We start from the raw sequence: 13,303 nt of genomic DNA, 5'->3' as shown, positions 1-13,303 counted from the left end.
AGTACCGATTTCTGTTTTTTTTGGTATGGGGAGTGATGCAGTCTAATGTACATACATACATATGTATGTACATACACATAACAGCGAATAGTGCGACCTTTCAACGTCGCGACATGCCGTAAAAACGAGAAGCATAAATTTTCTTACACTCAGTCGCTTTTATGGTTATTCGCAAGAATTTTCCGCACGATTATTTTAATGATAAACTGATTTAATTGAGTATACATATGTAGATATATACATAAATTTTGGTCTTGGTCTGGCAAGAAAATTACTGCTGTAGAAAAAAAACCATAGAATCTTTTAACTCAGTTCCATGGCGCGAAAATCGCTCGTTGGCTGGACGCGTGGCTTAACCCAAATAAATTCATTGGAGCAATTGATGAGCAGTATGGAGTATATTTTGCAACTTAAGTCAGGTGGCAGCCCTACGTGGGGCCCATTTGGATATTTTCGAATGTTTTCCATTGTACTACCACTAAGTATTTAGATTATTAATGGATCGGTAAATGCATGTAACTCTTACAAAATTGCGAACAGCGCTGGTAGTGTAAGAGTAGTGCAGAATAGACCTGTAAGCGTCAAAAAGAAGATACGTGTTTTTGAATTTTCCGATGTCAAGGGCTTTATAAAATTCTATGTTAACTTTACTGCTAAAGTTTAATTTATACTGCCAATAAGAGTTATTTGTCTTCTCTTAAAGTAATGCCTCTGAGCGTTTTAAGCACTTTGTTGCGGTTCAGCGGTTGAGAGGAGCACACTGCCTGCTTTAGCTGACAGCTGTGCAGGATCGAACCGGTAGTTATAATTTCTGAGCGTTATTAAGCTCCTTTGAAGACTTTTGATAAGCAGTGAATTTATTTTATTTCCCCGCGAAGACGGAAAAAGAGGAAAGTCCATTAGAGTTCGCGTGTTAACGAATAGATTCCGCCATGGAGTTAATGTGATTTGTGTAAATAAGCGCTAGGTGGAACGATCAAGCAGTGGATTAGTCCATAAACCAGAAAACTACCCTCATACTTAGATTTGTATATGAAAGCAGCTATAGTACTATATTACTAGCCCCGACTAATATATGTAGAGGGGCCATCAATAAATATGTCTATTAAGTGATGGCCCTAAATTTCGAGTAGTTATACTTGGGGTTCTAATATTAATATATATGTATAATATTAGCAATTCTTTGAGGCTTTGAATTTATTTTTTAAATATTTTTTTTTTTCAGACCTGTTATTATTAACTATAATTATAGCCTTTAGTTCCGAAAGAAAGAATAAAATAATGGTGCGTTTGATTTTAATACCAGCACTGACTTTTGGTCAATTGTACTAATCGCGTATTGTTGTAGAATTTACTAAAGCAAATGCTGTATATAATTACGGGATTTATACGTTGGCACAGTTATGGTATATACCTATATATCTATATTTTTTTGTTTCGCGTTCATAACTTGCCATTTGCATAGCAAATTGCAAAAGTTAGAAATGCGAAAATTTGCATTTTACTTCTTTTTCACTTTTCCGCTTGAACATCAGCTCATTGTGGATCGCACGTTTAGGCGACTAGCAACCATCATAATTACGAGTATGTATGTGAGCTGCCGTTGGCCTGTGGGTGTTTGCTTGGCAGTCAACCTGACGGCCGCAAATTACCAAAGGCGTCGCTTGAGTTTCCATCAATTTAATTGCTTCTGTCAAAGTGTAGATTTTTTTTAACGTTCATTTTTTGTTGAGAACCCATTTCCATACCACCGCCAAAAGTCAGCCAGCCAGCTATTATTCGCTTGCCGACTTGTATTGTTTTCTTTTGTTTTTGCCTGTTGGTTCGTGCTCGCTGTTATGCTATTTATTGAGCACTTACTTGTGTACATATTTTTATTTTCCTCCTTTTACTATTTATTTTTTTCTTTTCCACTTGTTAATAGCATCCGTTGCGGGTTTAAGGTCATTAAAAATTTATGAAAACTCGGAATTAGCATAATTAAATGTAAATAAGCGCATTTCCTGTATCGATTTTTGCAGTCTGTTTTATATTTACGCTATCAGTGGAAAATTGACTTTTTAAAATGGCAATTTATTTGCACACATATACGAAGTACTACAATAATTTTAACGCACCTATTTGCTGCTGTAAAATTTCGTTTTAATTAGAGCTGCGCAGACGTAGCTCGAGTTTCATAAAAATTTAAAATTCCATATAGAAACATACCTACCTATATTAAGTCCGTTTTTTGCACACGCAGCACGCCGTAAGCGATTGTTTGTGTGACAGTCTCAGCGCCACTTGTAGCGGTGTAGTCGCGAGAGCGTATGCCAGTGTAGCTGCATATTTAGACACCAATTTTTATTATTATATACATACAAATTATTTACAGTCATTTTATTTTTTGTCTTTCGCAGAATTTTTAAGATGACAACCCCGTCTGCCCAAGCCGACGTTAATCTGCTGCACGCTTCCGTTCTTTCAATGGTCGAATTCGATGATGATATTTTCGCTGCTGGCAATTGCTTCGACTGGAATGAACATCCGGCTCAAACGGGACTGTTTTGTCCTTTTGCCTATCGCCTGCCAGCGCCGAACTTAGGCGCGATCCTCGCCAAGGACTTATCCATGGAGTATCACTATCTCGGCAACACGTCCGAATGGTTTTTTCAGGCACGTAAAAATGCTTGGAAGGTGATAGCGCGCAACGAACAGTATCTTAAATGTGAGTAAATTTTAAAGAAACATAACAAAGATATCTTGCAGTTCAGAGAGAAAATTTAAGCTATTAAGCAACACAAATTAGTTATAAACTGATGAAGGTACCAAGATGACGCCTATGTGTATGTATGATTTGAAGTTCATTTAATTGCTTACGATAATAGGTTACTTTAGGTTAGTTTAAGATGTCTTGATTTCATAGGTAGATTTGCACTGAAAATACAAAATTTATTATCCTTTGTGTTCCATTTAAGAGAGCGGAAGGATATAAAGCATAGCTTTACATGTAGTTGCATACATGCAGAAATAATTAAGTTTAAAAATGCTTATGTTCGTATGTAAAACTTTTTTTATGTTCTTTAACTATTTACTATATTTTCGTTTGCAAATACATGTATTGCAATTACACTCTTACGCAGATCAGATATTTATGTATATATGTAACTAAGTACGTACATTAGGAATGTTAATCCCTGGATCCCGGCCTCTGTTAGGTCCCGAAAATCTCGCGATTATCTGCCAAGAATCCCGGAATTTGTAATCTGCACTGGTGGCAATAATAGAATCTCCTTTTGTTGACCCGTGATGGCTATATTTCTTTTTTCATTTAATAATTTATATTTTTTTATAAATTTCCAGCTCGTTATATGTATGTATGCAATAGTCCATTTTACACACAAAAAAATCAATATATTAAAATTAGTAAAATTGCGTCTTTGGTTTTTCACTTTGACATCAGTAATTCAAAAATACTTTAAAAAAAATCAGTGAAATGTGCTTACAAAAAAAGTATGGATATCAAATTAAAGAGAAAATTCAGTAGGATTGAAACAGATTCAATTTTTCAGTGCGCAAGAACCAGTGAGTATTGAAAAGATTTTATCCTTGAATATACTTGAAATTTTGCAATATTTATTTATGAAAAAATTATATGTTAAGAAGTTATATAAACCCGAAAATAAACTCGAATTTCGTCCTTCTACCTTTATCATCTTAAAAAATTACCTATGCGTCCTTGTGAAACCAAAAAATTTAAATTTTTTAAATTCTAAAGAAATTTCCTCTTTCCTGTAGTATCAATATTTTTAAATACTCTACATTGCACTGAATTTTTTTTAATTATTTTTGGAATCAATCATATCTTTGAAATTACAAAATTCTAAAAAAATAAATCTTGACCTCAGAGAGAAAAACTAAAAACTATATTTGGCCCATGGTTTGACTAATGTGTTATATGTACATACACATACAATGAGGTAGATATTTATAAAAAAAAATTTTAACATTAAATAAAAAAAGGAGTTTCCTTTACATCTGCCATTAGTATTGTGACCTTTGTTGGGCATACCTTAATTTACTTTATCAGATATGTACACGCTAAAGTATTATTAAAAGCATATACATTAAAGTACCTTCTTTTGTTTTGTTGCTTATGAAATAATGTTCACTTTAAAAAAAAAAAGTGAGCAAAAAAGCGAAAAACTTAACATCCCTAATGTACATACTATACGCATGGATTTACATCTTTCGTACTTTCATTAAAAGAAGTTTGTGCAGAAACTTTTACTTTATTTACCCACAAATAAACGCACTTAACACACGGATTTTTAATAAAGTACTTATATTATGAAGATTTTTAATTAAAAGGCCATGCTTGCTGCCTGGCTAAAGAGGACGTGGGTCAAAAGAAGCAAAAATTAAGTATATTTTATTAAAAGTCATAAACAAGTTGAAAGAAGCAAAAGCCTCAAACTAAGCTGCACACAGTTACGCATGTATGCATTTGTAAGCGTGTGTGTGAATATGATTTTTTTTTGTGCGTTTAAAATGCAGCTAATTGCATTTGTGTGTGCGCTTTGAATGCAGGTAAATTTAATTTAAAAATCGCTTTCTACTCACACAGCAAAGTTTGACCAAATTGTATTTTTCCTGTTTTTTTTACGTTTCTTTTTCCTTTGCCTTGCCTTTGAGCGTACACTCGTAGTAGTGTTGATGATGCTGCTACTGCTGTGTTGATCAGTTACCATGGCAGTGCAGTTTTATGTTGTTTTTCTTTTCTGGTTGCTACAAAGCAGTAAGCAGCTCACTTGCTTACGTGCATATTCACTTGTTATTTAGGTAGGTTGTATATTTATTACGGTGGTCCAAAAATGAATGTGAAAAACTAAAGTCGGAATTTTAATGCCCCCCTAGGATTGTGCTATACCGGAAAACAATTAAACCCATGTTTTCTTATTTTGGAATCAACAAAATATTTAAAATAATAAAAAAAATAGTTTTCGAAGAAATATTATAGAATTCTTGAAAATCAATATTTTTCGATCGAAAGAGTTTTTTCTCCTCAGGAAACTGCCAATATTTAAACCCAACCATTGCGTTTTTGTTTAGTTTTTGGGGGCACTATAAAAAAAATAATAGAAATGGTTAAATAAGCATAAGGGTGGTGTTACTTGAAGTCTGCTGAAGAGAAGCAAAGTTTTCGGATTGAAAAATATTGATTTTTAAGAATTTTATACCATTTCTACGAAAACATGTTTTTTTCCATATAAAATACATGGAAAAGTTTGAGCTCTTTGAGCGACTTCTAAATATTTTTTGATTTCAAAATAAAGAAAAACGGTTATAGTTTTTTTAGTATAGAACAATCCTAGGGGGTGAGCGTATCAATATTTCGACTTAATTTTTTTTTACCACCCTTATATGCATACACACATATGTATGTGCAATTTTAACNTTTATTTACCCACAAATAAACGCACTTAACACACGGATTTTTAATAAAGTACTTATATTATGAAGATTTTTAATTAAAAGGCCATGCTTGCTGCCTGGCTAAAGAGGACGTGGGTCAAAAGAAGCAAAAATTAAGTATATTTTATTAAAAGTCATAAACAAGTTGAAAGAAGCAAAAGCCTCAAACTAAGCTGCACACAGTTACGCATGTATGCATTTGTAAGCGTGTGTGTGAATATGATTTTTTTTTGTGCGTTTAAAATGCAGCTAATTGCATTTGTGTGTGCGCTTTGAATGCAGGTAAATTTAATTTAAAAATCGCTTTCTACTCACACAGCAAAGTTTGACCAAATTGTATTTTTCCTGTTTTTTTTACGTTTCTTTTTCCTTTGCCTTGCCTTTGAGCGTACACTCGTAGTAGTGTTGATGATGCTGCTACTGCTGTGTTGATCAGTTACCATGGCAGTGCAGTTTTATGTTGTTTTTCTTTTCTGGTTGCTACAAAGCAGTAAGCAGCTCACTTGCTTACGTGCATATTCACTTGTTATTTAGGTAGGTTGTATATTTATTACGGTGGTCCAAAAATGAATGTGAAAAACTAAAGTCGGAATTTTAATGCCCCCCTAGGATTGTGCTATACCGGAAAACAATTAAACCCATGTTTTCTTATTTTGGAATCAACAAAATATTTAAAATAATAAAAAAAATAGTTTTCGAAGAAATATTATAGAATTCTTGAAAATCAATATTTTTCGATCGAAAGAGTTTTTTCTCCTCAGGAAACTGCCAATATTTAAACCCAACCATTGCGTTTTTGTTTAGTTTTTGGGGGCACTATAAAAAAAATAATAGAAATGGTTAAATAAGCATAAGGGTGGTGTTACTTGAAGTCTGCTGAAGAGAAGCAAAGTTTTCGGATTGAAAAATATTGATTTTTAAGAATTTTATACCATTTCTACGAAAACATGTTTTTTTCCATATAAAATACATGGAAAAGTTTGAGCTCTTTGAGCGACTTCTAAATATTTTTTGATTTCAAAATAAAGAAAAACGGTTATAGTTTTTTTAGTATAGAACAATCCTAGGGGGTGAGCGTATCAATATTTCGACTTAATTTTTTTTTACCACCCTTATATGCATACACACATATGTATGTGCAATTTTAACCCACATGCATCGCACCCCATATTAATAAGGGCTGTCGAGCATCGACGTCATAATGACCTCAATCCGGTGATTATGACGAGCGATATCTCGAAATCGTCTTGGAGGCTATTTAAATATATTCTAGACAATCTATTTATGGAAGTCACGATAACTGCGGCATATAGGTCGAACCGGATTAAAATGCCGCATAATTGAAAATGTCATGGGTCCCTGGAGATTCTACTGGGCATCCGAGGGTTAAACAAATTCTTGACACGCATCAACGATTTTCATGATTGTTATAAAGTGGACAATTTTATTTTTGTTATATTTTTTCTTTGTATCACAACTTTTATTTATCTTTGCCAAAAATGGTTCTAATATAATCAAAATGTTTATCTTGTGTTCACTTCAAATACTAATAGCTGGCTTAACGCAAAATATAATTTCATATATTAAACGAAGTTCTCTGAAGTGTTAAAATAATTGCGGTTTTCGGTTTCACTTTTAGTTCTCATAAATAAGTATTTTGCCTCTTTGCCATGAACCTGATGATTTACTGTAATCCATTGGCAATGCTCAGCCAGATTTATTACGCACTCTGCTTTTATTAAAAGGGAAAGAAGTAATAATTACCAACAGCGAAACAAAAACAAATAAAAAGAGTACTTTGGCGCTCAAAGGCAACAGTTAAGCAGCGGTAACCACATTTTCCTATAGTAACCTTATACTGAAATTTTAACTTCAGCTAATCTTGCTTCTCACTTTCAAGAGAATAACCATTAGCTGTGAAACAGCAAACATGCGGTCTTATTTTTCCCTTCATAACAGCTATCACCTTCCCCCTTTCCAAATAACTGGCAGGCACTTAACTACAAAGTGGTAGTTTGATTATTTTACCTTTTCTTGATTTCCCCTTAAGTTTCACTTCTATTTAATTAAGTTACACTATTAGTCATTTGAATAGCGCACCCTTCTGATCCTCAGTATGCATGGTTTTCTTTTTGTTTGCTTAATATGCATTAATTTTTTATAAAAATGTGGCATATTCTACAACAAAAAAGTATATATCCGATTCTAAAATTTTATACAAATTTAAAAAAAAAGTTTAACAAAAGGAGCCCGGGACTTATGTCGACACTCCGGTTGAGTCGTCGTTTTTCCGTTTAAATAAAAGACACAAGCAAATCGGATAGCTGCCTAATTGTATTATCCGGCCGGATACCGGGTATTGATTTTTTTTTGTGCTGATTATGAAGCTGTAAGTATAAGTTTCCATTAGTTCTAGGTTCTAAGAAAAACTAGGTGAAAGTGTCAAAAAATTGCGTTTTTCGCAATATTTTGGAGGTTCTATCAAAGAAACAAACGGTGATAGAACCTTCTACTTAGGCCTTAATTAAATCTAGAATGCTCGACTATTATTCCAGTAGTATCATCCCTGTACATTGAACTTCATGGTCACTTATTTATAGTCATTTATTGAACATTGGTAGGTTGGGAAAATATATATGTATATGTGATCAATCTGCAAGAGCACGCAGGACGGTCAGCATTACTCTTGATAAAGCCAAATTTTTTTAATTTTTCCTTATGCAAAAAAAAAACTTTTTTTCGTTCTCTTGATATACCATATGAATATCTCCGTGTCCGTACGAATGAACAGAAATGCTCCAGCTCTGAAGGTAGTATTTAACGCGGGTCGCATTGCTGGTAACAGAGGAAGAGGGATAGGTCTCTTCTGCATTGGAAAGATCAAGTAGAGAAGGTCTTGACTTCAATTTGCATTTCCAATTGGCGCCAGCAAATGCAGAAGAGAAAATACTGGCCTATTGGACTGCACCAAAATCGCTTAGGCGATTACAACGCCAATCAAGAAGAAGAAGAAGAAGACAATTTTTAAATACCAGATTAAAAATTTGATTCCATAGGACAAGCTATCATGGGAATTCTTGATCAGACTCAATTGCGGTGAAATTACAGAAAACTTGGCTTCCATCTATCTGAAGTGTATGTACGAGTATACATACTTGGTCAATGCATAGTTAACAAACTGAAGGCTTAGAAATCAACTGAAGCAAAATGATTAAGTATGCTCCAAGAGTCTCCTGCTGCTTAATTTTTCAAATCATAGCAGTTTGCTAAGGCCAAAAGATGTTTCATGTGAAAATTACTAACGCAATATAGGCCAGAGCAAGTGTGTACCTACTTAGTTTCAGTGCAGGATGCAAATATTGATGTTGCAGAATGAGTTATGCCAAATTTTCATTGATTGTTTGAGTAAAAGTTTGCTTTTAATCTTCAATTCCTCTCCATAAAGTCGATGGGAAACATTTGTTAGTCCATTTCAAGCATTTCATTTTACCTGCTCGTAAATATGTATGTATGTATGTATGTGCTTGTAAATATTTTAACTGCCTACCCAAACTCCACACACACCTTTTTTCATTTTATTGCCATTGCACTCTTTTGTCCTCCTATTTTTTCACTTATTTTGAGTTCTACTTATTATTCTAATTTGAAAGTTCAGCCAGTGAACTAGAAAATAAAGCAAAATGCCAAAGCACCAATTTACGTATTTAATTTCCTACCATTTTAGGCATTGAGCAAACAAGAGTTCGGAAAATTGAAAAATCGTTTTCAAGGAATGCACTTAAGCATAAGTGGAATTAACGTAGTTTTCTGATTTTTTATATTCCATACCCAATTGCTACTACGGTCCAAAAATGCACGGGAAAAAGTAAAGTCGGAATTTTTATCCTCTCACCCCCTAGAAATGTTCTATACCGAACAAAATGTACCCTTATTTTTTATTTTAAATCAAAAAATATTTAAAGGTTGCTCAAAGCACTCAAAGTTTTCCAAAAAAAAACCAATTTTCGTAGAAAATGCAATGGGGGATAAATTAAAAATCTTTAGTATTAAAAAATGGTTAAATAAAAAATTGGGTAATGTTATTGTAAGTATCCTGAAGAGAACCCTAGTTTGTCGATCGAAAAATATTTATATTCAAGAATCCGCTTTGAGCGACATCTAAATATTTTTTGATTTAGAAAAATCTTAGCATTAAAATTTCGACTTTACTTATTTTGAACCACCCTAATGAGCATACACATGCGTCGGTAGGTAGTTTTTGCCTATACTTCTTGGCTCTGAAAGCTCCAAGCCATTTCTATACCTTAAATATATGATTATCTTCATTTTAATGAGCCTAAGGCTGCACTCTTTCTTTTTTTTTCATCTTTCTAAAAAAAAGTACTCATATACCCACTTATCATGCACTTAAAAAGTTAATTTTTTTGAAATCTTTCGAAAAACTATCGAGAAGGTCTTAGCATTATTATGATTGTCTTTTAGCAATAACTATTTTAAATTTAATTTAAAAGTTATATATTTTTTTTCATTTTAAGCATTTAAAAGCGGATAAAAAATTAAAAGAATTAGAAAAAAATTGTTTTTCTCTTTAAAACAATAAAATCAAAAAAATAAATTAATTTTAATTTAAAAAGCATTATTTTCAAAGCCGTAAAATCTGAAAGTCATTAGAAAATGGAATTAAAAAAAAAAGAATAAAAATGAAATAAGTTCCTAAAAATTATATAAATAAAATAAAAAAATTGCCTTCATTAATACAATATCTAAAAATAGAGAGATATTAAAATTGAATAAAATGTAATTAAAGAAGAAGAAGCAAACTATGTTCTTTCTTTCTAAAACAATAAAATCTAAAAATAGAAAGAAATTTAAACTAGAAAAGAAGAAACGTTAACTAAACTGAAAGAAAAGAGTAAAACACGTTTTAAAAAATTTTAACGAAAATAATATCAAAAATATTTTACAATTTTTATGAGCTCGAGGCCGTATTAAGTGCAAACTTATTGTGGAAAAGCAACAATAATTTGAAAAAATGGTAGAAGTGATAGCTATTTCGGAAATCACCACATTTCCTCATCAGACTTCTTTCAGTAGGATTCGAACCGACGATCACCACTGACTCAGCCAGTTGCCTACGCACTGTGCTAAGTTTGTCTTGTTAATTCTTGTTGCTTATTTTCCACTATTTCACTTTGCTAAGCCAACTACAATCAAGCGCAGCTATTCCGCTGCAATTCACTTGATCATGTGGTTGTTGGGTTTGTTGGTTTTTGTTAATATTTCTATTATTAGAATGTTTAACTTTTAGGTGTGCTCGTCCTTAAGTTTTTTTTTTTTTGTTATTTTTATGGCCTTGCACTTAATACGGCCTCGAGCTCATAAAATTTGTTGAATATAATTATTATAAGGCCATAAAAATAACAAAAACAAAAAAATATTTCACTTAAAAAAAAATTAAATCTACAAATTACAAAACAATCATATTAAGCGAAAAAACAAAAATTCAAAAATGGTATCCTAAATATTAAATGAAATTAAAAAATAAATTGTTTTTCTGTTTAAAACAATAAAATCCAAAAATAATATATACAATATATTATGTTATATATATGAAAGTAAAAAAAAATATACATATATTTATCTTTTTATGACGATGAATCTAATAATTAAAAGAAATTTATTTAAAAAAAAAGAAAAAAATTAAATAGAAAGAAAGAAAATTGCATTTAAAAACATTCACAATGCTCTAGTACGTAGTACTTTATTATTTACCACAACATAAATACCTTAATCCTTGTGTGTATGTTACTAATTACAACATTGCTAACTATTTAGTTTCTCTGAAAATGATTATTTTTATCACCAATCGCCACTTAAATAAATTTCTGATCTGAAATTGGCCCCAAAATAGTGCATGGATACCAATGCGCGGTGTGAAACTGCAGAATTCATTGTTATTATGAGCCACTAGCCTTTTCGATTTGACTCGAGTTTTGCTCACATTATTATCTTGTACAAAAGTTTGAGCTACATGATTTATCTATTTTTTATACATCAAATTTCGGATTTAAATTAGTTTTGTACAAACTAAAAGCAAATACTTGCAAAGACATCCTCTAAAATATATGTATACATATATTTCCATTTTAATGAAGATATCAAGCACAGCATTCCATTGACTTTGAACACTTCAAACTGCGGAATCTCACCTGCCACAAAACCGCAAACGATTAGGCACATACAACAAGTAAGTAATCAATCGGTTTTGTGGTCTCATAAGTTCGGAAACTTAATTTGAATGCATATGTATGCACATATATACATACATATACATATGTATACGTTTATGTACACCTTGGTAATACATATATACTAGATTTCGAGAAAACCACAGTAGTATTATATTAGACATATTCAAATGAATATATCATTTGTGCTCATGTGCGTGCAGAAAAACCACGATTGAGATTGTGCTTGTATTTGTATTCAGTTATAATATTTAAATATGCGCTTGAAATGTGAAACAACTGCACTCTTTGAGCAAATGTATCTCACTGATGTACGTACACACTTCATTTGTTTGATTTGTCTCAACATAAATAATAAATAAATATGAAATTTAAGCTTGATTAATAAATGTTTAAAAACTTTATGGCACGAAAACAAAAATAAATCGATTTAATATTTTTGCAATTTTCTCGAGAACGGAGCGAGGAAAAAATTTGAAAAAAAAATCACACATATACACATCAAAATTCTTGGAAAATTTTTCACATACAAATTTTTTGATAAAAAAAATTAGTTTTTGAAGGGTATTTTCGTGGAACATACATTTTATGCCTTATTTATTAATTAATTTAACAGGATTAGAGTATAAACTAAATGAATATCTAACTGAAAAAAATAAAAGCAGTGATGAATAGCAGCAATGGCATTTTTAAAACTTTTTTTTCTTGTAGGTTTGTCAATGCGAGCTAATGACAAGACATTAAAAAACATTTTGTGCCTTTTTGCTTCGTTTTTTTACCAAAAAGAAAAAAAAAAACAACTAAAACATCACACACACAAAAATGCGAAAGTATTTTGTACATACATGCTCAAAGAGTGGAAATTATTTGAATTAGCGTGGTAAGGAAAACCAAAAAAAAAAATTGTTTTTTACGAATATGAACACTATCTATGCATTTCATGTATTCCTTTGTTCACAAAATCGCGTTTGAAGTCGTTAATTAAAAATTCATGTGACTTACTAATATAAAAAAATGAACTAACTCTACCCACATACATATGTATCTATGTATGTAGATGTATTCAGTTACTAATTAGTTGAGAGTACTTACATATTTTGTATTATAGCTTGGTTTTCCCATGGAAACCATTTAAGTGAAATGGCATGCTTATGCAGTCTTTAAAGATATTAAAAACAAAAATGTCACACATTTATTTATTAGGTTTTTATGATAAATTTTTATGATGGGTTTTAATAACTTAAACTCGTTAAAACTCGTTCTTTAAAATCGTTTGAGCAAAATATAGAATGTACAACGAACATTTTTGAAATCGGTGATTTTTCGAGACGAGCGCCGTGGGTAAATGTAAGTCATTCGCAAGGTATACAGCTACAGCACCCATTGGATGACCCGATTTAAAACCCTGACGACGAAGCCCATATTCTTGCTTGAAGTAGCCCCCCTCAAAAGCCCTAAGATTTTGACGTAGAATACGTCTTACCTTAAGGTATGGGGGCTATGTTCAAATGTTGTAGTTGTAATTTTTAGAGCTTCACAAAAACGCTTATTGCACGAGAACTAATAAAGCGATTTCAAAGAAAAGTGTGGCGTTTCAAAGA

General features: G+C 31.8%; 1 protein-coding gene across 1 annotated transcript in view; it reads left to right on the top strand.

The window, feature by feature from the left end:
* LOC108361963 (uncharacterized) overlaps positions 1 to 13,303 on the top strand; it is a gene marked incomplete at its 3' end in the record, with an annotated part of 103,492 nt that overhangs the window by 38,051 nt on the left and 52,138 nt on the right. The window contains exon 2 of the mRNA XM_017614773.1: positions 2,400 to 2,707. Within this exon, the coding sequence (XP_017470262.1) occupies positions 2,400 to 2,707 (308 nt within the window). The remainder of the gene's footprint in view (positions 1 to 2,399; positions 2,708 to 13,303) is intronic.

This window comes from Rhagoletis zephyria, unplaced genomic scaffold, assembly GCF_001687245.7.
Source record: "Rhagoletis zephyria isolate East Lansing unplaced genomic scaffold, Rhagoletis_zephyria_1.1 Rzeph_scaffold_00892, whole genome shotgun sequence".
Lineage (NCBI taxonomy): Eukaryota > Metazoa > Arthropoda > Insecta > Diptera > Tephritidae > Rhagoletis > Rhagoletis zephyria.
This window is presented reverse-complemented; position numbering and strand designations above follow the sequence as displayed.